Here is a 27800-nt window from a genome sequence, read left to right on the forward strand (position 1 = left end):
TGGCTTTCTCTTGACAGCACCAATATCTGGAGCATAGTTTTGGGGTGAGAAGCTCAGTTTTCAGTTTAAATCCAGAATGCACATTTGGAGCCCTGACAACTGCAGAGAAGATACAAAGTAACTTCCAAGCATGCTCCCATGACTCAGAAAATGCAAATTACCCCGTGTTTTGGTTAAGTAGACAATCAAATAGGAATATTTTGTTTTTTAAGGCTACATAGTGGTCCTTGAATACTTGGCACTGGCAGTCTCAGGGAAAGATGCCAGTGTATCAGGCCTTTTTGTTATGAAGAAGCTTATGCATAATTTTGAGAACCAGGACTGCGGGGATCTAGGTGTCCTGGAACAGGTGACAGACTCTTCCCTTCACTACTCGGCCGTGCTTAGAAGGGCACAGCTGCCACCTCTCATGCCCAGGACCTTTCAGAGGAGCAGGTAGGAGACATCATACTAGGCTGCCTCCTTTCCCTTGCTCTGCCTATCACTGCCCACAGGCAACCTTAATGCCAGCACTCTTAATCTGAATATATACAATAAGATATTTTAATAACACTTTTCTTTTTTTATGAACAATTGCATGAAAACTGAACTTTTCTTATCAGACCTCCTGCTGAAGGCCCACTACACATCTGAGTTTTCCCCTTCCAGTAGGCCCTGAAGACATAACTTATGGTCTTTGGCTTCATCTCTCTCAGACTTGGTATTACTCCAGTAGAGGCAAAGACTTTATGGCTCAGCAACAACAGTTTTAAATACTTATTTTGTTCTTCTTTGTGCTGTGTGCAGACATAACTGTAGTGGTCAACCCTTTCTTTTAACTTCCCCTTCAGTGCCTTGTGATGTTTACATGGTGTGTAGTGTTCTGCAAGTGTCAGACAAACAGAAATAAAAATCAGTGTTGGTTTGCTTTGTAAGAGTAACCCCTGGAGTCAACAGCCATTCACTCCTTGTAACCTTTAACTCTCGCAACAAGAAGTGACTTTACAGAAGAAATAAATAGAGTATCAACTTAGGGTTCCCACGTGTTTTCACATGAAAGCATTAAAAATCTAAACACAGCATGAGAATGAAGCAATAAAGCATCTGGACTTTCTTGGCCAGGCATGGAGTTGAGCGTGCCTGATTTTTCCAGGAAGCAAGTGGATTTGCAGAGAAAAGTGCCAAGTAGTCACAGCAGCATCACTGTTATTACAAGGATGGATTTTTCAGCACACACTGTGCTGAAATGATGATGGGTGCCTACTGCATTTTTGAGAGCTCTTCATTTTTCTGCACGCAATGGGAACCCAGCTCCTAGAAGACGCTGGAAAAGGGGAGGCAACCCAGAGGTAGCCCAAGAGAGATTCTCTGCAAGACGTTTTTCATCAGGCCAGAGCTGTTAGCTGCAAAGAAAGGGCACAACACTGATACCTGCAACAGGAGGAATGAATTCAGGCTAAGTATTTATTTGGCTGCAAAATCTTTTCCAAGACTTAGCTGAGAAAGAGGCAGTCTTCTCCCTCGAAAATAGAAGGAAGATCTAAGTAGTACCAGATCTACCTTTATAAATACATATTGAGTGGCTTGTTTTTTAAATTTGAAAATATCATTAAAACTGCAGGAAATAAAAAGACCTGCTGCTTTGAGAGTCTTCCCATTCAGAAGACAACTTCTGTCTCTTGCTAGAATTATACAGCTTCATGCTGAGTTGCTCATCTCAACACTTGAGTGATGGGAAGAAGCATTTTTTTAGTGTCACAGATTCCTTTCACAAAGGTTGAGGAATAAGCCATGATAATACTTCAAGGTCACAAAAGGCCCCTTTATATTCTGCAGGGGTTCACATAGGATGGCTTGACGGAAAAAATTATTAATCCTAGCCATAATAAAATTGTGATACAGGACTGCGGGACTCTGAATAACTCAGCAAACTCAGTGGGTTCATAATTCAGAAGTCCAAACAGGCCACCTGCATAGCTGGAACATTGATTTTGGTTTTTTATTGGCAAGAGCTGCTGCACAGTAAGAGCCTCTGAGCTCTGCAGAAGCAGTTAGATGCTCTACCCAGCCACTGCAAATCAATCCTAAAGGGAAAAAAGTTACCTGTCATTCTTTCTTGGCTCATGGTAAGATATGTGAGCTTCCACATTACAATTAAAGGCCAGTTGAGGAGAAAATTTTGTTCCTCTGACCCAAAATGCATCACCTGGACCAGGAGAGGACTTTTCTTCTGTTTTATGATAGCCAAGATGCAAAATTGCCTGGCTTTAACAAGTCCCTGGGCACAAGGAGAGCTGGAGGAATGCTGTGCTTCTTGTATGCACCAGCTGCATAGTGCTGGTGTAGACCTCCCACTTGGTCAGATTACCTTGGTTCAACTGGAGTCAGAAGTCAGCTCTTAGGACAGTTATCCTGACTCAGCTCACAGGCAAGAAATTCTTAAATTTCAGGAATTAACTTCAAGAACAAATTTATCAACTGAGTCTGTCCCAGCTTATTCTTTAGGTTACAGGTTCCTGGAAGCAGGAGTTGCTTTTTTTCAGAGCTATATTCTCTAATGTGATTTCCTACACATATTGTATCAAAAAAGGTGAGTCCTTGTAAGTTTGCTTTTAAGGTTCTCCTGCTCTAGCTCACCAGGCATTTGCCCAGGCTAGGTGGGACACAGTATCTGTATCTGAGAGTGCAAAACAGTGTCCTCTTCTGCTGCAGAACAGCTAATTTGGCATCTGCAGCTGCTGTTGGCATCTTTCCCACTGATATCACTGCAGCACGTTTTGATCTTAAATTTGTGTGTCCCTAAAGAGTACTCTAGCTTGAAACTCTGTGGTGGTTCAAATGAGGGTTTTTGCTGATGGCTGCCATCCTCTTCCACCAACTCAGCTGCCTGGAGGCAGAGTTGGTGGTCAAGAAAAAAGATTTCCCAGAAGATATTGTGCAATGTATTGGAGGGTGCTGAGCACTGTGCAGTGTATGCTGATTTTTAAAGCATGACCACTGTAAGTTCACCAACTGGAGCACGGGGAGGGGAAATGCTTCTGGATCCAAGTTCAATGATCAGCTATTCCATTGAACATGAAGTTCATGTAATTGCTTATAGCATTCATCTTTTGGTTGAATATCTGGCAAGAACTGCAGCAAAAATAATTTCAGATAATACAACTGAGGTTAGCTTAATGGAGAAAAAGCCTGGAAAACTTTTCTGGACGGGGATGTGTTGCATGTATGTATATATTGATATCCATCACGGGAAGGACATTAGCTCTGGTGTGGGAGGGTCATGACAGACACACGGGCCCTGATGGAGCTCTTGTCATGTGTCTGTGGAAAATACGTGTCATCCAAGGCAGTGTGTGTAGCGTAGGAGAATTAGGAAACCTTGAAGAGGTGACAGCTGATTAAACAGCTGAAGTTTCAGATCTCTCTGAGTGATTTGATATGCAAAGATACATCACAAGACAGCTACCTTAAGCTGCTTGAACCCAGTTTTTTCCCCCTGTTCCCAGGCACTGCTGCTTACCTTGTACAAAACTGTTAACTGTTTAGTCTGTGCAGAAACAGCCTTTGTCATCATTTTGGAGTCTAACTCCTCCAGCTAAATTAGATCATTGTAGCAGTGTAGACAATATACAACCCTGCAAGCCAGAATGTAAATGTATTACTTTTCCCATAAAACTAATTTCACAATGTCTTTGGAGCAAGCCTCCTTGCTGTCTTTGGAACAGAGCATTTAAGTTGAAGAAAGAAAGGCAAGGTAAATTCAACTTAAAATCTTCAGACCCAAGATCAGCCCCAAAGCATTCATGTCATCAGAATAGGAAGCCACCTTATCTTCTGGTGTGGTTTCACTGTAGCTGAAAGCTTAAAGAATGTCTGATACCATGAGAACAGTTGATCCCTTTTCACCCTTCCGCAGCACTGGGATTTGTGCAAGTTTACAGTCAAATGTATTTCTCAAGAAAAGTCAACTCGGGATACCACTCAACTCCCTTATCTTGATGGACCTTCAAAGCCATTCTCCATCCCAATACCCAGCCTTATCTGGATGTAAACAGATATGCTCTGTGCATCTCTGGGCCATCTTCCCCACGTGGTCACGCTGTACAATCATCAGCTGTTTCAGCAGAAGTTGGTGTAAAACCAAAATGGCTGAAAGATTTGTAGCCTGTAAAGAAGGGACAAAATGCAAAGCACAGATGGATGCTATTCCCAGAGAGGAGGGGAATGCGTGGGGGGTAATTTGTGCTCTGTGTTGATCCTTCTTTACTGAGGTGTATGGGGTTTGGATGGATCTTCCTGAGGGAGCCTTGGATAAAGACTTGAGGATTTAGATGATGTCAATTATGCCATGAATTTTTGCCATTTTTTTGCCATTTTGTGTTAGAAAAACTACAGTCCCTCTAGAAAGGGGAACCCATTTTCTGTCCTGGCAGGGGCTGAGGTATGGAGAGCAGAGCATTCCTGCACTGATCTGTCTGACTAAGCCAACATAATAGGCTTCACATCAGTAAGTCCGGGGCAGAGAGTAATTGCAGTAATGTGGGCTTAGTGGTGAAAGCACAGATCACCACAGGTACACCGCAGCTGTGAAGAAGGGCATTGTCTCTTTTTTTTTTGCTCCTCGCCACATAGGACTTAATTTTGTAATTTAAAATTGTAGCATGATTGGCACCACAGATCAGAACCAACAGATGAAACGAAACCTGATAGCCCCTCCCTGCTTTTTAAAATAATATTCCAAAAATATCCCCCTGTTCCCCAGGCACGGGTATCACAAAGGGCAGAAGAGGACATCATCTCCCAGATTTTCTCTTTCCTCCATCTGTAGCCTATGTGCTGTCTATACAATGTGCCTAAATGTTTCCATCATTAACAATAGAAAGGAAAAAGGAAAAGGGGCATTCTCTCAGCAGGCAAAATGTCTGGCTGCAACATTTCCACCAGGAAAAGGTTAAATTCAACTGTATGACATTTTTCATTAAGTTCCTGTTTTCCAGGGAACCTCTGGGTTTAGAAACACTGAGGTTGCTACTATTGTGATGTTACCTCAGTGTGCCCCAGGAAGCAGGGGTTTTGTTTCTCTGCTTTTCTATCCTTTTCTATGGGCTGTTCTTCTGAGCCACTGAAAGTCTTCTGTGGTGCACCAGCATCAATAACTCTCATAACATATCATTTTCCTTCTCTGTGAGGACAACTCCGGTGCTTCCTGGGGATTTTGGTCCTAACCAGTGAAATGGCTCATACAGTTGGCAGCATAGAATGCATTAACAACAGGTTCCATAATGTTTAACAGGGATACTAAAAGGTAGCATTGGAATTATGCCTCTTTGCATGTAAACCTAATTTTCTGAACAACTACATTCACGGTTTTAATTTACTTTATCCTGTACAGGCTATCAGCAGCAGTCAGTCTGGTAGCAAGCTGTAGGTTTTTTCCCTAAAAAAGCCACACAGACATGACCTATAGGGCTGGGACAAACTAACCTGATGTAAAGGACATTCAAAACAACAAGAAAATGAGTCTGCACATAAAAGTTTTAAGGGGTGCAACTGATTCCTGCAAGTAAACTGTACCAGTCAGACCATTCTTCTGGTTTGCTGGACTAACAGAGTAGGACAAAAACTCAAGTGGCAGATACCAGATTTTTGGCCTAGAATGTAGTTCTTGGACTAAATTCCAAGACTAAAGTGCAGTTTTGAAAGCAGGAGCTTATCTAATAACTGGTTGATTTGTTCTTCTGGAAAGACATTGCTTTTACCAGTGAACCAGAAGGACATCTTTTCTCAGAAAACACTGCTGTGAACTTCAGAGGCATTGTTTTATATACAGCAGTCATCTCCCTGACATGTGGTCAAAAATACTCAATCCAGAATAATAAGGTAATTGTCTGTAATTTAGCATATTAAGCAATCTGGTCGTAAAAGCCATCAGACAGTTCATGGGAGGGCTTAGCCCCTATTACAGGCAAACATGGTGTGTGTTTTACTGGTGCAGGTAGCACTAGAACTTTCCCCTCTCAAAGAAGATATAACATTATGCCCAGTACAAAACTGGCACAGATTGACTGGGACCAGTATTTGGAGTACAGAAGAATCCTGCTGGTCCTCTATTATATGTTCCAGACATTTTTCATTCCCTCACAGATAAAATGCCCTGCTGATCTAATGGTAGAATTTGGCTCTCAAAGCCAGAAAGCTTCAACTGTAGCCAAAGTAATATCCTAAAATAGAAAGAAAAATGAGAAACCAGAAATGTTGTTTTCCTCTTTCAAAAGTTTCAGCAGGAAGCTAGCAGTGAGAAACCACTGAAGTGGCTCTCTCCCAGCTACCTCTCCCAGTCTGGTCATTCCTGAAATAGTCAAAAGATCCCCCATCCTAAGGTCCAAAGACACCTTGGTTTCATGCCTATGTCTCCAGTATCACAAGAAACCACCTTAAGTTAACTGAGCTCAGGATTTGGTCATTCTGTATGAATTAGTTTTAGGGAAGCTGACAGCTACAAATCCCTGTGTTTTTGTTCTGATGAAAACAGCCTGAAGATCTAAATTTAACAGTTGGTTTCACAATGCTCATTTTTGACTGTAAGTAAAATCACCCTGGAAAAATAGCTTAGAATAGGAAGAGATATGTTCTCCAGATGCTGGAAAAGCAAATGAAAAAAAAGCAAGCATGACAAATTTATCCTCATTCACAATTTAGATTGCTTTTTTACTCTCTGATTGGGATCTTTGGATAAATACGCTGAATAAAAATTATGTTAGTTACAGAAGAGATTCATAATTTCTGACCCCATTTCAGAGGAAGATGTAGCACATATCTGTGATGTTTGGGTCACGGGAAACAACGCCTGCAGATCAAATCTGTGTTGTGAATGGTTTTTTTCACATGAGGAAACCAGACAGAATATTTTCCAAGATAAAAAAGATTCTTCTTCATGCACACATTTATTCTGATGAATTTCTTCTTGTAGACAAATTATCACTATCACTTACCCTATGGTCACATTACTACACTTTAGCAATATAAAGAGACCGTAGAGTGGATGTAAATATAATTCATAGTTGAAGAATAGCATAAATCACCTGCACATTATGAGGCAATCTAGTGCAAATCAGATGGGGGCCTCAACAGTGAAGATCTGCTCCCAAGAGTGACAAATGGCATCTTCTACTCAGCAGTTTGTATTTGAAACAGCATCTGCTTTCAAATAAGCCAGGATGGATTCCAGAGGATGACCCGATCCTGCTCCTCCTAGTGCCTTGTGAGCAGTTCACCAGGTTCTAGCCATGTAAATTCATGGAAGAGAGGAAGATGTTCATATGCCCTTGGAAACATGATTTTTATTTGGGAACATCCTGAACCTGCCAGCAGCATTTTTTCAGTCCAACGAATAGGAAAAAAGGCATTGCACTTATAAACTGAGTGCAGCAAAGACCAGCTACTTGAGAAATTACACACAGGCTTTCATAATACAGTGCCACAGCCCCCCCAGAACAGGAGACGTGGAGAGTGGATACTCTGTGGCTCAGGGCCTGCCTTTGGCCATGTCCTACTGATCCAGGGGGTGACAAGTGTCCCCTCTGCCTGTGCAAGTGCACATCTTCATGGACATCTGTGAGGAACTGGTTGGGAAGTGGGTGCCAAGGGCACAGGTATGGTCCAGGCTGCTGTCCTGGGCTGAGTCCTGGGGCTCCCCTGTCCTGGGTTTCTTGGGGTGTCTCCCAGGCTGGTAGATGCTTGAGCATGAGTCATCCTCATCTTGCAATTCCTTGGAAGCAGTTGTCCCAAAACCATCTGCCCACAGATGGGGAATGACACCACCTGTCCACCACCTCTGTGAGCACCTTCTCTCCTGGAAGAGCTCCTCCTGCACGTCCCAGGAGAGCTGCTGGTGGGAGGGTTGAGGCAGGCAGCTGGGTTCGGCCGGACGAGCAGCTTCATGGCAGAAGAATGCGAGGTGCCTCCCTGGGCTTCGAGGTTGCCTGGGGGCAGGCTCGGCACTGTTGCTGCACAGCCAGTGCATTGCTCTGCCTGCATGTGACAGGTGAGCAGGCAGTGCGGCATGAGGCTGCTCTCTGGCCACTGGTGTGGCCCATCGGAGAAGCCATGGGTGGGTGTCAAGCAGGATGTCGGGATGGATGGCCCAGTGGTCAGGTCTATGTAGCAGTCCCACCAGCTGTCCCACCCACTGTTTCTCTGCTCTGACCTGCCCTCTTACACCCCATTTCTGCTTCAGTTAAGTGTTTGGTCCTCAAGACATACACAGCAATAGAAATAACTCTTTTTACAGTGCTTCTTCACCGCAGTTGTGCCAGTCCCTTGGACCTTTAGCTCAGAGCAGACTGCAGCTTGTCTAGTCTGCCTCATGGCTGCCTTGAGTGTCAACCTCCTAATCCTGCCTGGGCTCAATCCTGGTCCTGCTCTTAGGGCTTCACTCTGCTTTGCCCTGTTCACACTTACCTAAAAGGAGAAGGTCTTTCTCTGTTGGGCCTTGGCTCTTTCCTTGGGGGACAAATTCTTCCAACTCTGAAGGACTTGGTATCTGCCTTGGAGAACCCACAGGCTCAGAGTGGAGCTCCAGCCACCGACAGCCCCAGTCTGCCACGGACTGTGGATTTATAGGGCCAGGGAGTCTGGAGACACTCAACAGTGGACCTGTTGTTTTGGGTATTTCTCAGCCCATGTTGCCTACTCCTTGGGCTAGAGCCATAGTTTGATTCCTCTGAACAATCTGAAGTGAGGCTGTTAATGACAATTTTAAAATATAATAACCTATGAGGGACCCCTTACAGAACAAGAACTGGTTTTGATGACAAAGGCCAGCTCATCGGCAGGACTAATCAGTTCAGCATCAGTTTAGCATCAGTGAGGCTTTGTTGATTTGCAGATGCAGAGGATTTGGCCTCAGTGCCTGGTGTATATTATTTTACAGCAGCTAATGAATGCAGCTTCTCATGCTTGCTTTTCTTACCTTTCTCTGAAATTGCAATTTTACTGACCTGAAAATATTTTCCCACTATTAAACTTTCAGTCAGGACATAAGTCCTTTTTAAGATGCTGAACACCACAGGATGCTTTCTCCTTGTGTGGGAACAGCTCTGCTGTACCAAGAGGAGGTGTGATCTTGACTTATGGGATAGAGATTCCTTGTGGCACTGACTCATACACTGTAAATTTGTGCTCATTTTCACATCTCCCTCCTGATCCTGTTTTAGGCTGTGTTTCCATTACTCCTCCACCCTGGGGGAGGAATCCTCAGCCAACACAGCTCTAACCCGGAAACCACAGGGGATGAAAAGACCTTTCATAGCAATAATGATGCCGTGTTCCTCTCCTCTGCAGCTGCATTTTGAAAACAAAAGATCAGGAGGCAAAGTCACCACCCACAAGCAGAATTTGCAGCTCTGCAGCCATCGGGGACTGGTGCAAAGGGGTCTGATGCAGATGCCAGAGAACATACGTCCTATTGACACTAGGGAACAACAAGAACTGAAAGTATAACCTAATCTAAGGTGAGAACAATGTCTACTCTTGCATATTTAGCAAGGATAGCCTTGGGCCATAATCTGAAACTCAGCTTTGCCCACACCATAACATATTTTCACATTTTTGTAATCAGCTGTTTGGGTCAATCTATTGTAAAGACTATGTAATGTCTGCAAAATAAGGTGGTGGATGCACTTCAGGTTGGATGCCCCTCAGTAGATACCCATGCCTGCAGTAGATACCCATGCCTGCGCACATTCCAGCTCCAGTGTCCATGAAAGATTTCCCATAAAACAGATAGGAAGACACTTGGAAGTACCTCCAGTAGTTTGGTGAGTCTGTAGTTCAACACAAAGTGTAGAAGAACAGGTTGAAGGCTGTGGACTATGACTTCTTTTTACTACAGCATATTGCTAGGCCAGGTTTAGCTGTGTGTTCTGGGCTGAAGCACTCCTTAGGACTTGCCTTTCCAGCCTGGATAGCACTTTTGAACTGGCAAAGGGTAGGTGATTGACATCAGACAGAAGGCCTGATTTCATCAAAGCTTTGGCATGCCACTTGCTGGAAAATGTATTCCAATAAGTGCCACCCAAAGTTATTAAATGCGGCACAGAAAGTGAACAAAGTCCCTGCCAAGGAACTGCCACTCTGCACTAGTTTGGTCTCTGCTCGTACAGGCAGGCCTGATGTTAGTCATCAATGGGAAAAGGTCAGTGGGACTAGGGAGGGTCTGGCTGCACCTTTTGAAAACCCTGGGCACATGGCAGCAGTGTAATCTTGTAAGCTTAGGATGTTAAAATACAGATCTTCTTTCTCTTGGACAGGATTAAGAACATTAATTGGAGGTAAATGATGACTATAGCATTTCATGTTTACTTTACATGCCAGTGCTCACAGGAGGGGTAGAATGGTGGGGAACCCAGCTCAGTGTCCATATGAGACACTGAAATGCCTATGGGAAGTTTTTCTGAGCTTCCCCAGAGACTGTGTTTCAAACCTTGAGCTAACTGTTTTCTTCTTGACTGCTGTGAGTTCACTCCCCTAGCTGCTGGGGCTTGATAATCTCCATATCACAGATCTCTGCTTGGATTTCTGTCACTGTCTCTATGTGACCTGTCCTCTGCTGGGCAGAAACTTGCAGGGTCACATGAGGTGCATCTGCTGGGCTGGAAATGGGAATGGGTTATTTCTTCTGAGTGGAGTGGGCCCCTAAGATACAAACCTCATTTCAAATAGCATTTGACACAGCAGAGTGCGTTTGTCTTCTCCAACATGCGAAGTAGAGACCAGCTATTTTCTGCTCAGCATGGAAAGGAAACAGGAGAACTGAGACAGCAACACCCACGTCTGTGAAGGTATTTAAGCACTCGCTGGGATCCATGCATCGTGGCCAAGCTGTTTGTTGATAGTCAGACATAGTCTGGGCAGCAGGTGCCTAAGTCCCATTTTTCCAAAGCCCTAAGGTACAGTCTTTATCACAGGGTCAGGTTTCTCCAAAGTTCCTTGCAGGACCAATTATAGGAAAGGGCTGATGCTATATGTGCCAGTTCCTCTGTTTATTTTCCATGGTGGCCCATCCCTGCAGACACTTTTCCACCCCGTGTTGTGCAGGCGTCTCGGCAGAGGTTGCACTCAGCACCCAGCACCACTCGTTCTTTGTGGATGCCACAGAGGAACCACCTGTTACTCTAAATCTGGCAGTGTTTCCTCATCTTCCCTGCATCCCCATTTCAACTTCTGTAACTACATCTGTGTGACCTGTTTTCTCCTGCTATGTAGAAACTTGGGCAGTCACATGGGGATATGTGGGGTCACTCGTACTCCCCCGACCCTGTAAATGTAGAAGGGTTAGTTTATTTCCAGAAAGTATGGTTTACATATGGTTTTCCTTTCATTATTTTAGATGTCAGCTAGAAGGACTCTGCTTGTTCCCTTCAGTAACAGCAAGTAAATAGCTGACCTGTTTAGAAAAACTTAACACTAGAGACCTGGAGAAATCTTTGGATGAAAGATGCATGCTGAACTGTGTGTGACCCTCTGTAGAGAAACATTAGCTTAATATATTAGTAAATGTTTTTTAGTGAACATAAAAAAATATTAGAGAAAATATACAAGGCCTGAGGTCCAAGTTCCCTGTGCAGTCCATTTCCCATTGAAATCAAATAGCCAAAATGAAGAGGTCAGCAAAAGTTTGCTTAAATTCTGACTGAGGAAAACAAGAAAAGCTCTTTGCTCACTCCAGGCAGTGCTGCTATCAAGGGGATCTGGTCACAAAGACCAAGGCTAGAGTTTTCAAAGGCAGCTGATTGATTTGCTAGCCTTGCTTGAAGCACACTGAGTGGAGCTGCTTTTGGGAAGGTGTGAAAAACTAGAAGATCCAGGGAGCCCTGTGCTAGTCCTGGGAGACTTAACCAATGCTACAAGGCTGCTTTGAAGCATTTGACCCATCTACTGCCAGACCAAGCTGCAGGGCATAAAGTAGGAACTCTGACTTGCACAAGTGCTGACGAAGTTTATGCTGTTGAGTCTCCTGGGTTGCCAGCTTGGGCATCTTCACACCATGTCCTCTTTTGTACTGAGACACACATGCAGAGGCCAAAGAATGAAGATGTCTCATGTTAACTGTAAGATTTCAGGATGAGTTGAGCTTACCAAGACAGATGGTGAGTGCAGGCACCCAAGGAATCATACTTGGAAGACAAGATTGAAGGACTCCTTCAGTTCACAAATGCTACTTGGGAACCGGATAGTCAAGTACTGCCAGTTCCTAGGATCAGCTTAAAGTTAATAGAGTGATGGCAGGTGCCCAAACATCCTTGCAATCCTACATTTGCAGAGATGTTTTCATCACAGAGCAGACAAAATAAAATGGTTTTAAAAACAACACACCCTGTAGGTCTCTGTCCTTGCCACTGAGTATATGAAATTTAAACTAAAAAAAAAAAAACCAAACCCAAAACCTAACAAAAAAGGGTATGGATTAATATAAATAACATAACTGGAGAACCTTGAGAGTAGCAAGAATGTGTGAGACTTCAATGCATTTTTACCCTTTTAAAATAAAACAGATGCTGAGGGGATGTTACAAAAAGGCATCTCAGAAAGGCTGGTGTAAAAATATTGAAAGAACAGAGAAATTTGATTTTTCCAGGAAGACAAGCAAGGACCTGGTTCTACAGACTTGGGATGTAGAAATGCATATTACAGAAATGCTATGTTTTGGCATGATTTGAAACTGAAGACTTGGGAATTAATTGAGTGCATGGAGTGCTCCATACATCCTTACATCATTATCCTGAATTTAGTAAAATATTTCAGATGACCTCAAAGGGATGATTTTCAAATCTTCAAGCTTACTTGGGAGATTGCCTCCAAGCAAGAGAGCCTTTGCTGAAGTGAAAGCATCACTAGTCCATGGGCCCAATCCACCTGCAAATCCTGCTGGTGTTTGTGTCCTCTTCATAAGGTCCTGCTTTTCTCATGGGTCTTTAAGTCCATAGTCAATACATCCTTGATGTCTATGGAAAGCAGTGTTAAAATACCTCTATTTTAGGAAAAGGAGATGGGGGCTAACTTCATCACTTCAGCCCTATTTATCTTTCCTTGTGGGTTGTTTTTTGTTTTTTTTTTGAGGAGGGTGGGTAACCTTAGTGAAAATCAGTCCCATATTCTTTTCATAAGTCTTTGTGCTTATCCAGATGATTGCCCATTCATTTAAGATCATAATTATATTAATATAAGAGCAGTGTTTCTATAAGGTGTGGTTACTTCCTAAAGAGCAAGTAGCTGCAGAAAGATTGTACAAAAGCAATCTTTGGCAATTCACAAAAGGCATTGCTTTTTTAGGCTTTAGCAGATTCATTTGAAATGCCCTTATGGGGTTGGTATCGTTATTTTAATGACGTGGCATTGGAGACATGAAAGAAACAATGTTTTACCCACAATCACTCAGCAAGTCCCATCCTTTCTCACTTACTGGTGATGCCACGTAACTGCACTGCTGCTACTCACTAGCAAACTAACTCTCATTTTTGCCATTACTGATAACCAAGAGGGTTTCCTGGAGCCAGAATTTAGGCACAATTCAAAGCAGGCTTTGAGCTGATTCTGCTGCAAGACATAATCCACAGGCAAATGACATGACCAGAATGAGAGGGGGTGTGATCTACCACAGAACTGTAAGGCTAGTAGTTTACAATTTGTCAGTTCAAGAATGTTTACTTAATTTCATGTCACTAAAAGGGCAAAATGCTGTCCCCTTTTAATAATAAACATTATATTTGACTAAAGAAGAAGTAAGAGAAGAAGTGATAACAGAAATTCCTCTGAAAAGAAGCTATTTATTTCCTGGTGGATGCAAATCCATTCTGTCTCTCCCAGTTTCCCCCTTTGAATGTATTTGTGTGGGTTCCACCTATGCACCAGGCAGGGAGATCAAGATCTGGCTCCACAGGGATGCTTTGTACTGTTCTGAAAGCAAAACTTAATCCAGGGAGAGGATAATGCAGTCTTGAGTTACAGACTGCTTCAATTCCATCCTCGTCTTGGACAAACTTCCTCTCATCTCCAAAGAGTTATCTGTGTACAGATCTCAGTATTCTCCTCCCAAGGGTTTATTATGAATTTATTGAAAAAAAAAATACAATCCCTTCAGCTATGAAAATTACCCTCATTTGTCTATAAATAGGCTTAACCTCTTAAACTGTGTCAGATGCTGCAGATTCACCAATTTGATCTAGATCTTCATATCTTCTCTGCTCTTACAGCTCCAGGGCAAATGACTCATGCTGTTTGCAAGTGCCATATCCCACTGAGCCTGGCAGTATCAGTGTGTCTGAAGGTTTCTACTAAAACCGGGGCAGGGATTTTCTCCTGATCAAGCTGAGCTCACCAACATCCTGCAGCCACAAATCAGTATGTTGTACATACATGAAAATCCATGTATTTGCAGTAGACCAGCCACAAATCAGTACAGGAAAATGTGTTCTAGAGTCAAACAAATATGAGAAAGGCAAAATCCTATTGATCCATGTAATCATTTCCCCACTTGCATTTCCCTTCACTGGTGGCAGTCCTAGGAAGACTGGTCTGCACTGCCTATTATCTTACCTTTGAAATTGCTTTGGAAATATGAAAGGGAAATGTCAAAGTATTTTCAGACAATCTAAATGGCTTTTATAGCTTGTTCCTGGAAATCAGAGTTCCCTGAGCTGTCTGAGTGTTCTGTCCTTACTCTATCAAACACTTGTTTTTAAAAGCATAAGGGATCCAATTTCCCAGATGTGTGCCTATTCCTAGAGTTGTCCCAACCCTTCTGCTACCTTTCCTGAGGAAGGGAAAAATCTTGCTATGGAAAATTAGGGGAAAAACCTCTTCTCCTAGGTGAAGGGTAATGGTTCCCTTCTGGCTTTGAGGCACCTGGGGATAGAAGAGGTTGGTGCAGCCAGTTTTGCCCAAGTTTCCAGAAAGTCCTGGGCCTTGGCACTTGATTGATCATATTTGTGTGCTGTTCTGTGGACCAGGGAGCACAGGAAAGAGCTGAATTTTATTTTATTTTATTTTATTTTATTTTATTTTATTTTACTTTACTTCTACTTCAGTTATCCAGGTTATGGCATAAGGTGTTACTCTTGCCTAATGAATGAGCTGGATGCTTTGAAACTCCAGCTGATGATGCTCTGAGGGCCATCTGTGTCCTCAGCTCCCAGTTTCTCATTAGCCCTTTGGAGTGAGGGCCTGTGTACTTTATGCTGCCATCACAAATAACAGACTCTCAGCTTGATATCCGTGATTGACTGTGCATGTCACATTTCATGCCATAAAAAACATATGCTCAAGGTTAGAAAGGTGAACATGCTTTTGGCTTCCCTGCCATTTTTAGTTCAGTTTACCTGCACCACTTCTTTCACTGCATGTTGCTACTTTTCTCCTGAGAAAATTTCCAGAGCCCCCTGGAAGAAGAAACAGGCTCTATTTACTGACATTTGCTCCAAGTTATTATATGCAGGCAACTCTTGTAGGCTCTAAAAAGGATCTCTCAGCCAGAAGCCTTCAGTCAGAACCTACCAAGCCCAAAGACTTCCTTCTTTTAAAAAGGTCTGAATTATCCATTAAATATCACAGCATCTTGAAGAACACCCATAGGACCTCTCTGCTTTCCTCCTTGGTCAAGGTTTGAGCTGGCACTCAGTTAAGTTGCTGGGAGTCTTTGTGGGATGCCATGGCTCTATGTGCACACACATGGGTTAGTCCACACCGTGAATTAATGGGTAATTCAGCTGCAAGTTCCACTGCCAGGGAGTGCCAGGGCTGAAATGTGGCCTGAAACACATCGAGGCACTGTTGACACAGCCTGGGCGGTGAGGAGCCTTTCCTTGTTTCTGCACACGATGAACGCAGGGTCAATACGATGGGGAGGAATCATCCTATGCCATCTGCTTCCTTTCTGGCAAACCTCAGTGCATGGCAGGGGAGTGTCCTCCTGTGGCTCATCCCTTTGTGTGTCTCCAAGGGATGCAGCCCTGCCAGGCGGCTGTGGGCAATAGTCGTGTATGCCCTGACACCCTGGCTTCCCATTTCACATTTGCTGATGGCCCTCATGCCAGAGGCAAAGTTTACCTGACAGAGGCCATATTCTGCAGTGCTCAGGCTGTCTCTAGGATCCTACCCAGGGAATAGATAAACAGAAAAATACTTGAGCCTCTGGTACACTTTAATGTCATTTTCAGGGAAATACATGTGTCATAACAACACAAAGCAGGCATAGATCCCTTGCTTTCAATCTGCCTGGTGCCAGGGTCCACGTCATTTCAGCATTGAAACAGATCCAGCAAGTTCATGATAACTTTGCTCTCTGAATAGGTGCCTCTTTTCCCCCTTGGTCTGTACTTGTCTCTTGTCTTCCAGCAGTGTTCCTTACCCCTGTCAGGGAATGTCACGTACTATTATGTTAACATCTAATTTTCACTGGAAACCCTAGGGAACTGGGCCCTTATCTCCACATACCATGCACATCAAAATGGTTTAATCAAGCCTATTAATTCCAGGGCTTGCTGCTGATCTGGATAAAACACTGCCCTTTCCCAGCACTGAAGCTTTGTAGCCAAGTTTGACATTGCAGCACTCTCCATGAAGTTTGTTCTCTGCTCCTCAGGGCTGAATACATTCCCCTACAGTCCCCCAGGTCTTACAGAGAGGTGCCAGGGTTCTGCTCTGAGGCTCAGATTGATTTGGGCTGATTTTCCAGACCAGAAGCATCCCATCAGTTTGAAAATTTGGACTTGAAGGTCCTTGGTGTCACATCCTGGTGCTCTGGGTGGTCATTGCCACTTCCAAATGTCAGTTCAGGGCAACTGCAGAGCCCAGGAAGGTATCCGAGAGCAAAGAGAAAACTCAGCAATGTGCCAAGATCAGGGCAAAACTCAGGGGATGTCATTACAGATGTGGCACTGGGGGATCTGAGGAAGCAGACATGCCTTTGTCCTTGTCCCAGCATGCCTGCTTCAGGGAGGGGTGGTGGGACATTGCTTATACATCAGAAGGCACAGCCTGGTCAAGAAACAAACTTCAGAGAACTAGACATGGGAAGATTAGATAGAGGAGGATGGTTACAAGCATCTTCCTCACCAGATGAAGAAGTGGACCAGATTCTTCCACCTTTTCCCACCTCGAGCAATGTTTTATCTCATGGCTCACCCCTGACTCTTAAGCCAAAAGTCTCTAACAGCTGTGGGGATGCCTTGTGTTTAAAGCAGCCGTGACACATGTGCCTGTTGGCCCAGGGCTGCTCAAGATGGGCTGCTGCTTGCTTTTCTGGGAAAGGGCTCTTGCAACATGAAAGAAGTGCAGGCAAACAAAGAGCCCTGGGGAGAGAAGTGACAGGCGGCAGCTGGAGCCAGTGGGTGACCTGCCGAGTGACAGAGCAGTTGGGCTCCTCACTGCTCTGCTACTATTTTGGAAACATCAATAAACAGAAGAGGCCAGATCAATCTCTCAGGGCTCCAACACAAACCCTGAGGAGCCTTGTGGACATTGGTGGCACCAGCAGCCCGAGACACCAGTTTGTCCATATGAACTCTGCTTCATTTGCACTGTGGGCAAACTCATTGGATTTAGCCACTGAAAACATTATTAGCAGTTCACTAATTAGCAGATCTCAGCTCCTTTGCTGGTGCAACCTTGCACTGAGGAATTCATGCTCATTGTGCCATGGGGAATAGGACTTCAACTTCTGGGGGGCAGCTATCAAGCAGCTGGAAAAAAAGTATGGATGTTTATATTTTTAAAAAGGGATTGTTTTTGCTGCTGTCAATTATTAATGGCTCTCAGGTCAGGCTAAGGAACAATGCCAGGGATAAATTACCCTGTACGCTATTCATATATGCTCTACCCAATTGTTTCCTTCTCAGCTAGAGGATTCACCTCGCAATGAACTCCTTGGCATTTGGAAAAAGAGGACTGACAAAGCAATGAACTCAGTGTGCCCATTTATTTATACATTGACATCTTTCCTACTTTGTCAGGTGTGTTTAATCAAAAAGAAGCAGGAAATGCATTATAATTATAAACATATTACTGCAGAAGAAAAAGGCTGCTCTTGGAAAGGACTGCATTGTTTGATAAACGGTTACAGTGAAAAAACACAGGCTTAACCTACGACTCTTTGCTGAGATCAAAGCAAAGCTGCCGCCACAGGCTGCCTGTAGAGCAGGACTCAGCTCTGGGTTTGCAGGAAGGCAAGGGGAAGAAAGTTGAAAATAAAGTGCAATCTCTCTTCCTTTTCTTTTTTGGCCTGAAACTTTTCCCCTAGTATAAAAAAAATGACTTAGACATTAAATATTTGCTGTTAAAATTAATAGAATTAGTGATGAACCCAGCTGAGAACACAATAATTAGGGCCAGATCCCAAGCCCCTTGTTGAAGCCATGGAGAGACATTGTTTTCAACAGGTTCTGACTTGGAATTCTGATGAGCCAAAGCAAAGATGGAGTTAGGGAATAACCCTGGGAGATTCTGGATGTCCTGCAGTCTTTCCATGTGACCTTGCCCAAACTTGCAAACATTCCTTAACTGTGAGGACAGCTGAACCCCAGTCAGTAATGTGCTGCTGCTGTGAAAAGCAAAATCCTTCTGGGCTCTGAGACTAGGAATGCTGTAGGTAAGATGCAGAAAGGGTTTACTGCCCTTCTCAGCACTGCAAGGCTGAGCCATGGTTCTGCATTTAAATAAATAAAAAACCACCAACGAAGAAACTGAAAATTGTCCAGAGGAGAGCAACAAAAATGATCAGAGGTCTAGAAAACATGACTTATGAGGAAAGATTGAAAGGGCTGTGTTTGTTTAGTCTACAGACTTTGAAACATCCTAATAAACTTTAAAGATGTAAAAAATATATGGTATCTAAAAGCTTAATCAATAGCCCTTTATCTCTGTGGCAGAAGGTACAGCAAAGAAGATAAATAGTATTAAAAGCTCTGAGGCCAATAACACCTCAAGTATGCTACTTGGGGAAGGACCAGAGCATCTCTCATGGGAGATTTTCAGTGTTTTGGACAAGTACCATGAGGGACTGGGTAACCCACTGTCCCGTGGAGCAGGCTGCTTTCAGCCATGTGGTCCTACGGTCTCCATGATCTAGTGGCTGTCAGGACACCTGAGAATACGGCCTTGGAGGTGAAGAGCTTTTAGAGCATTCCCTGATTTGACAAAATGCAGCAGGTGCTCAACCCTTCTAGAAGTTGATTGTCAATCAACAAATCTTTTTAAAAATCCTCTTTTCTGTGGCTTCCATGGTTATTAAATGAAAAGCAACAAATTCCCATCTTTTCATGGAGCCATCATTGTATTTGTGAAGTAACTTGCTGCTCTCCCATGGGAGATTCCCATCTAAATGAGTAATCAAATACTTGAATATTTAGATGATGAGACCTCTGAAAAAGCATGTAAAAGTGTATCAGGGAGTGAAAACCTTGCAGATCCTGCTACGAAAATTCCCCTCCTGACACTGGAGAAAGAGGTACCTTGGCCAACCTTTGCTAGCAGTGTTTTTACAACTGTAAAGCAGTGAGGATGGTATTAGGTACTGGTCTAGGTGGGCCAGGTGGCGGTCAGCACCTTGATTAGAAAAGCAACATCCCCTCTCCCCCTAGCACCCACTCAGAGCTTCATACCCCATCCTGTAGCTGCGTGTGCTGCTCCCTACCCGTGACTGAGTAACTTTGCTATCCCTTGTCTGTCTTGGAAAGGCTCAACACTGTTTTCTGATTTCAACCCTTCTTCTTCAAAGGGCCCCAGAAGCTTTGTCAGAGTTTGTATCAAAACTGACCACAAGACAGAAGCCTATTAGAAACCAGGTTTTGAATTTACTGCCCAGCAATCCCAAATTCCTTGAATTATGGGCATGAGGTGAGAAGTTTGTGAAGGGAAGGAGCACAGGGTTGCAGCCAGAGCAGAGCTGGCCATAGCCCTTGGCATCTTCATGGATTTGGGGGTGAAGTGAGGACTCCTCAAGAGATGGGGGAAAGATGGTCAATTCTGCTGCAACCCTGCCTCTTTTTTGCACTCCCCATTTCCTGCCCAGCTACAGCTGTGCAAGATACTGCTTGGTCCCACATGAACACAGAGAAAAATCACTGGTTACATGATACGGGAATTAAAAAAAAGAAGTTTGCTTCCAAGCATAAACCAATGACTGTGGCAGTGTTTTGCAAACATGGGATTATGCTCTCAAGTCACCTTTTTTTTCCCTCAGTTTTGGGTACAGTCACGAGCCTGGCAAGGATCCGTGTCAGCTAAAATGCATGGCAGCAACTGGCGTCTCCTGGAGCTTGGAGCTGAGTGGGGTCACAACAGGAAGGAGTTTGGGAAGGCAGCACTGCAGGCTTAGGAATAAACATCTCCCTGGGGCAGACTTTCCATAATTGGCCATGACAAGGCTTCTTTCTCCAGAGAGCTGGAGCTGGTCTGTGAGGAAGCAGGATGAATCACTGCTCCAGCTCAATTTGGCAAGTGCCATGATTTAGTTCTGCTTTGCACAGGGAGGAGATGATGATAGAAACTGAAAGACAGAAGAGAAGTCTAGCCAAAGGCTTCTGAGCTGGGAGAGGAGTTTGAGTTCCCACTCATTTTTTGCAGGTTTACTCAGATTCTTAGAAGGAAACCCTGGCAATACCCACTGGTGCAAAAACAATTCCCTTTATCAACAACGGGAGGGAACAATGGGGACTCCTGAACACAAAGCTCATGCAAACAATAATAGCCCTTTTATTTTGCATTGTTAAACCAGCAGATGATACCAAATACTTCCTTTCAGCCTTCCACTTTGTTAACTATTTCTGTCACACTCCTGCTCCATTTATGGGAGGGCATCTTAGTGTCTGGAGCTGGTTTTCTGCAATGTGGTGGTGACCTGTGACCACACAGCTGTGCAGCCTTTTTGAAGAGAAAGGTTGAGTGTGGTTTCCTCATGCCGTCCTGTCTTTGAAAAGTCCCACTTTCTTTCAAATATGAAGGAAAAGAGGTGTTGTTTCTGCCATCCTTTCTCCAGATGGTGGTCATCAATGCTCTCTGTAAAGCTGCTTGCTATATGAGCAATCTTACCAAGCCCAGTGACCTAACAGCAGTTCACAGCCTGCTCAGTGTCTGATGATTAATCCCCTCCCTTTAAAAGTATGCACTTAGTGGCAGAACCCCACAAAAATATTGGTGGAGCCAGAGCTGTTTTGCCAAGTGGCAGATTTAGACTTGCTCTTCTTGGAAAGCTGGCTTCCTGTCACTGGCTTTGTCTCATGGGCTTTTTTCCAGTGGTTTGGAGAGAGGAGAAGGGGAAAAAGAAACTGTTCCTCCCAAATACCTCTTCTCTTTTACATCCCCTTTCCTCCATGTGTCCTCTCCGCTATTCCAGATTTCAGGAATTCCATCAGCCAAAGTCATCCTAACTAACCCCACTGCTATTCCTCATGCAAAAGGAAAGGTAAGATCCCTGCAAAACAAGATCCCTCGAAAAAGAAGATGCAGACAATCTTAATTTCCATCCTGTCTTCTCCTGCTCCTTCAGAGGGCAGGCAGATGGAACAAAAATCTTCCCTGCACTGTGGAATAGTGTTAGCTCAGAGAAGTCAAATCTGTATCTTGTTGCAATATGAGAGTTCAGATCAAAGCATCAGTCTTTAGCCAATTTCTAATTTGCTGTTAGGAACATTAAATTTTTATTTCTTATGAGCTGATTACCACAGTGAACTCAGGAAGCTGCTCCTGGGCTGGCTACAAGACTGGAGCTTGGTGCTTCCTATTGTAAACACTCCCATCACTGGAAATGGAAAGTTCGGTCAGCAATGAGCAGCAAAGGGCTGTGGCAGGCAGCTGAGTTTGTGTGACAACAAAGATCTTACTTTCCCTGGAGATACCAGCATCCCTTTTCACTTTTCATTTTAAAGTCTGTACCAGGACAAATCCCACACTGGGTTCTTACCCAGTATCATTTTCCTGTTTCCTCCTGAGATGCTGGGTAAGGCCTCCACACTGGACTCAGCAGCACCACATGCAATATCAGCCAGGTGAATACAGCGTGAGCACAAAGCTCATGACCTTTCTGGCACAGGGTCTGGGAAGGACTAACGCCGTTGGTGCCTTCAAGGGCAGGAGTTTGCATGACCCCATGAAGATTCCCCATGTGCTCTCTGCAGAGTGAGGTGGCTCCTTTCTGGGAAGAAAGGGACAAAATATCAAGGAAGTACCAAAAGTCATTTAGAGAAGGTTAGAACAGGGCACACACTGGAGTGTAAGGCACCCATGGTCAAAGAGTTTGTGTGGCAGTTTTCCCTTTGGTGTCCACGTGTCTGTCTCTGGATCATAGCAGTCCAAGGAATCCAGGTCCTGGATGACATTGTCTGGGGTGAGACATCGTCCTCCCGTGACATACAGCTTGTCCTTGATGACAGTGGCCCCATGATGCATTCGTCTGTCCTTCATGTCTGCACATTTAACAAACTTGTTCCCTTTTGTATCATAAGCAATTATTCTCCGGGTGTACCCTGAATGCAAAGCCAGAGGTGGAAGAGACAGATGGGAATTAAGTGCTTATGGCCAATAGAAAGAATAATAATAATATATTTCCTGCTGGTCTTCAATAAAACCTATTATACTAGTACATAATTTGGAAGAATTAAGATATCTAAACTAGGAGGCAATGATGTGTCACAGGAATGCCTGTCTGTCTATCCTCCTTTACTGTTTGTCTTCATCCTGTCTCGTAGCACCCTGGCAGCCAAGGCTCAATTAACACCATAAAACCCATTGGATCAGGCAATCAACCTGTCAAACACGGTCGAAGTTTGCAGTTACCTGCAGGTGCCTTCAAACATCTGAAAATATTTCTTTTTACCAAACAGACTCCTAGAGCTTCACTTGGAAATACAGAAACCAACAGCACATGGGATGGGCCTTGTTGGGTTGGAGTTGTAGCTGTCTGCTGACTGGAGCTGGGTATGCAACAGCATAGTGCCAGCAGTGCTCACTCCACTCCTAAAGTCCTCAGCACCACATCTGTGCTGGCCACCATGCCAGTGACCCAGTGGACAGCTCTTCCTCTGAGGGGTGATATAACCTCGTATCGGCTGAGAGGTAAGGGCTGGTAAAAGGGCCATTGCCCTGGAGCAGGGGAGGTGTGGAAGCTTGGTACCCAGGAGTAGCAAGTAGAAAAACATGAGTGCGGTCTGAGGTCAGGGCAGTCTACCACATAGCAGCCTGACAGTCTCAGACCTCTGGGCTCAGCTCTCCCCTGTTCTCACTGCAAAGGGTAGCAGTGGCCTCTCCCTGAGAGGTGACACCATGTTGAAGTCCTGTGCAGTTTGGGTTCAATCCTCTGCTTTGCTACAGACACTATGTGTCTCATTTTTCCTTAAATAATTCAACACGTGCTTCCTCCTGCCAGTCTGTGGTCAGGGAAGCAGCATTAATGACTGTAGAGTGCCAAATTATCAATGATATGATACACCCAACTGCCACGGGCAGAGGCTGGTCCTCAGGTTGAAAAAGACACTGAGAAGTTTCCTCTTTCCAAATGTTTCACACTCCTTTTGGGACATTTCACAATTACCCCCAGGAGGCAGCTAAAAGACCAACCAACACATCATAGACCTATAGCCCACCCATCCTGACAAAGCCATCCACGGCCTTGTGGTAACTCTGCTTTCTATTGTTCCAAGAAGAGCAGACAGGGAGGACCAGGCTGTGAGTCAGCAGGTGAGGCGCAGGACCCCCATACTCTTGGCTTCCTCCCTTCTGCAGAGCAGTAACTTGCATTGGCTTTTCCTCAGTTTCCTCCACCCAGGTCTTGCTACTTGGAGTAAGAAAGTGCCTCATGGAGAACTATCTCTACTTTAATCACAAAGAGACTCCATGAGAGAAGTGTATGGAGGGTGGGCACACTCCTCCTTTCCTTCCAAAGCTCCAGGTGCTTTTTGAGGGAGCCCTCCAAACAGGAAGGCTGTGAAAATGCACAGGATCTGGGCAGGGGGAGGGAGAGGGAAGGTGAAACAGAGCCCTTACCACCTACGATGATAATCTGGTCTCCAATAAGGACAGCTGGTGCACAGACATTCTTCACTACTCTGGTCTCCATACGAAACCACGTATTCCTGGAGACATGGTAAACCTGACGAAAAAATAAAGATACTCACACAGCTGTTTATATTGCATTTTATCTGACATCTGTAATTACAGAGGAACTTCTGGGCTTTATTTTGCCCTAATAAATACAATCCTCTGGCTCAAACTGCTGGAAATCTGAGAATGTACCCACTTTTTTTCCTAATATGTCCCCTTGGAAAGCATTCTGGTTCCCCAAGCTTGTCTGCTCAGGAGATGCTAGCACAAGCACTAAAGCAGTGCATCTGCCATATGCAAGCTTCTTGGCTTTAAATCTTTGCGTGGCCATTAAATCACTGTAACTTGTTCTCCCAAAGGCCAAGCTGGTTCATTTCATTTTCCATTTATTCCGTGTATTCCTTATTAGCCTTAGCAATTTCCTGGGCAAACAAACCTCAACTTCACCTAGCTCTGCTGGCAGCCACCATGTTTGCCCAGCTGCTATATTTATTCTGGTGGCTGGTATGCACTCAGACTGGCAAAGGGACTTAAGAGTGGTATCTAAGTCATCGATTTATGTGAGAAAAAGAGCAGTTGCTAGATGATGATCATTAAATCACCTGCATCTGGGTGACACAAACTTTTATGTCATGTTATCTGCTTCCTAATATAGCAAATATCGCCAGGGCATCTCCCCACTAACTGATAAATACACTTCCTTCCCCCTGATAATGAAGTATCATTATAACCACAAAGCATTGCTCATGTCCTGGTTGCCATCTTAGCCTTAATGATCCTTCTTAGCTAAAGCACCTCGAACAGTGAAAAATAGTCATGGGAAAAAGAAACGTTACAATGTTGCTAAAGCATCAAATCAGATAAGAAAATATTTAATGTATTTTTTTCTCCTAATAGAGTGTAACGGCTGAAAGCAGGCGGAGAGCCAGCAACATGTGGCAGGAGCCACATTTTTAACACAACTGTTTACACAAAATGACTGTCAGTTTAAGTTCTGGCCCTTTGATGAGTGAGTATCTAATCGCTCTAATGATTGCGAGCGTTTGCGTTTGCTGCGAGCGAGCAGGTGCATGGCTGAGACCCCAGCTCAGCGCCAAGTGCAAAGCACTGATTTTGGTGAGATTGGCTACAGGCATGAAGCCAGGCAGGGGAGCTGCTGCTGCCTGCCATGGTATTGCAGCCACCCTGGCCCTAGTGCCCAGCAATGGCAGAGCTGACTGACACCCAAAGCAGTGCCTCAGGGCTGCTGCCTGAAAAACATTCAGAAGGGGAAAATGGAAGAGCTGCAATGCTCCCTGAGGCCATGGATCTATTTGTCCTGCCTCTTGCTGCAACACAAAAGGAAGTTTTTTGAGTGGTTTGATTTCCTCATGGAGGTGATGGACTGCTGAATAAATACCTTAGAAGAAATTGCCTACAACAAGCAGGACTGACCATTACCTGGATAAGCCGAACAGGGTTTTGCATAATATCTTCTCCCCCAAAGAGGTAAACCCTCTGATCTTTGGCAGCAACAGCAGGGTGAAGAACAGCAACAGGCATGTTTGCCATGCTCTCACAGGTGTTGTAGACACTATCATATCTTTCCACAGAATTCAGGATTTCCTGGTTTTCACCAATTCCACCGAATGATAAAATATAATTTTTATATGCCAGGCTTCTGTGGGAGTAACGTGGAACTAACATGTGCTCAATCAACCTCCACTGATTGAGTTTGAGGGAGTAAATGTAAATATTACCACTGACCAGGCTTTTCTTATTGCTAACAGGCATCCCTCCGAGCACAAAAATATTGCTGTGTAAACTCACTGCAGAGGCTTTGTACAGGCGCATGGGAAGTTTGGCCAGGCTCAGCCATTGGTTTGTCTTGTCATCATATAGCAGGACATCCCTTGTTGTCTGCTGGCTGTCCTTCCTGCCACCAATGATGATGAGGAACTCTTGGTTGGAGTACCTGCGAGGAACATGCATCATGGGTTTGATGTCAGGTGTGTTGGTGCTGTACAAGGAAAACATGTGTCTCCGGGCTGACTCCAGGATGCTCCTGCAAGTGGGTGAGGACTGAACGAGTGAGTCATTAGCAATGAAATGGAAGAGGAAAGTTGGATGGACATACTGAAGTCGGACCTTCTTGAACAACTCTTGGATGTAGCCTTGTCGTGCCTGAAGGTCATGACGGATCCAGACCATCAGTGCCTCAAAGACCTGCTCCTCCTCCCCACAGAGTTCATCATCCCCAAGGTAATCAATGAGCTCCATGGGACAGAGGTCCTTCAGGTCCTCAGAAGAGGCCACCACAGGAAAGCATTTCAAAGCCATAGCCTTGGCTTTCTTATTCAGGCTTTGGCAGTTCAAGACTTTTGCCAGTCTGATCATGCTCAGACAGTTGTCAGGAGTCAGCTTGTCTTGGAGGTAGGTAGAGCAGGCCTCAAACAGCTTAGTGTACTGCAGCATGGATGCAGTCTCCAAGAGACACAAGACGTTCTCAGTGGATATAAGAATCTCCCCTGTGTAAACATAAAGGATAATCTGATCCAAAATATCAGCGTTGATGCCCTTCAGAATGACTTTAGGCTGGTGACTCTCCCTGAAGTTGTTACAGAACATTGCCTTGAAGTATGGACTGCTGGAAGCCAGCACATTTCGGTGGCAGGGGATTTCAAAGCCCCCAGAGCAGAGGGTAACATCAGTTAGCATCCTGCTCTGCCGCAGAGCATTCAGCTGCCTCAGCAGTTCAGAGGAGAAGTCCTGGTCTTTGAAGAGAAACTCTTCAGTGGATCCCTCTTCCATTGCAAAATAAGAGAGAGATGAATTCTGGACTTGGCAGAAAAAACCCAAATTCTTAGCAGCTTTTATTGAAATATCCAGCTCCAAGGGAACAAATCGGGACTTTGATGTTGCTGTAAATATCCGTTCACTATTACACATAAAAATGGAACATGGGTTAAGCACAGTGGGAAAATAATAAAGAAGCCAAAAGGTCGCTAAGACCCTTTAAAATTTTCATAAAATTATCAGATAGGTTGCAGCTCTGAGGTCAGCACTGCCTGTGTCCCTGGCAAGAAGCAAAAGCACTGAAGTTATCTCACTGATTTTGGATTAAAGCTGGATGGCTGAAGCAATTGGTTTGTCCATTTTAATCATGTTGAATAAACGCACTTAGACATTTATTCACTATTTTAAAGTATTAGCAGTTTAGTAGCTTGTGCTTCTTTCCTCCAGGGTTAGTCACTCTCAAAGAATGCAAATCTGGCAGAGCTGAACTCTGCAGCAGGGTGAACGGAACCCTAGAGACTGGGAATCTGCATTAAAAGTTATTTATTAACTCTGCTTAGCTGTGGTTTTTTTATGTTAATCAGACACACAATGACTAAATTAAGTGCCAGGCAGAACAATATGATGAGTATCTACGGTCATGGCTTAACTGCTCAACCTGCAGTGGAACCGAAGGGTAGAAACGTTTACCTTCTGCTGTCCTTCACTGCATGCACTTACTCTCAGTCGTTTATTCTCTGCTGAGTTTTTCCACAGCTAGAGCCTGGACAAAAACCTATAAACCCACGGGAGGTTTCTTTCAGTAGGTAGGTGATTCATGGAGGGTGATTTCTGGCCGTGTTTATGCCGCAGCCAGCGCTGCCGCTGCCGGGCGCTGTGCGCAGGAGCGGCGGGCGCGGGGCATTGTGTACATTCCAGCGCTAAGAATAGGCGCACACGGGCTCCGCGCTCTTATC

At 44.4% G+C, this 27800-nt stretch overlaps 1 protein-coding gene and 1 long non-coding RNA gene across 2 annotated transcripts; one reads left to right on the forward strand and one right to left on the reverse strand.

Annotated features, from left to right (window-relative positions):
* The first annotated feature begins 332 nt into the window (after positions 1-332).
* On the forward strand, positions 333-22926 carry LOC109145369. Its single transcript, XR_002046701.3, has 3 exons — positions 333-435; positions 9322-9491; positions 22854-22926. It is a non-coding gene; the product is annotated as an uncharacterized LOC109145369 (long non-coding RNA).
* On the reverse strand, positions 17935-27761 carry KLHL38 (kelch like family member 38). Its single transcript, XM_010404796.4, has 4 exons — positions 27535-27761; positions 25510-26986; positions 24013-24118; positions 17935-22496 (listed from the first exon to the last, which is right to left on the reverse strand). The coding sequence occupies exons 2-4, from the start codon at positions 26857-26859 to the stop codon at positions 22210-22212; spliced, it is 1743 nt and encodes a 580-aa protein (XP_010403098.3). The 5' UTR covers positions 26860-26986; positions 27535-27761; the 3' UTR covers positions 17935-22209.
* Positions 27762-27800: the final 39 nt, after the last annotated feature.

This window comes from Corvus cornix, chromosome 2 (genome assembly GCF_000738735.6).
Source record: "Corvus cornix cornix isolate S_Up_H32 chromosome 2, ASM73873v5, whole genome shotgun sequence".
Lineage (NCBI taxonomy): Eukaryota > Metazoa > Chordata > Aves > Passeriformes > Corvidae > Corvus > Corvus cornix.

Excerpts from the sequence above, each read along its gene's own strand:
- KLHL38 (XM_010404796.4), bottom strand. The coding sequence starts at position 26,859 with ATGGAAGAGGGATCCACTGAAGAGTTTCTCTTCAAAGACCAGGACTTC. Across the intron at positions 24,119-25,509 it reads ACCCTGTTCGGCTTATCCAG|GTTTACCATGTCTCCAGGAA; the intron begins GTAATGGTCAGT and ends TTTTTTCGTCAG. Across the intron at positions 22,497-24,012 it reads CCAGATTATCATCGTAGGTG|GGTACACCCGGAGAATAATT; the intron begins GTAAGGGCTCTG and ends CTTTGCATTCAG.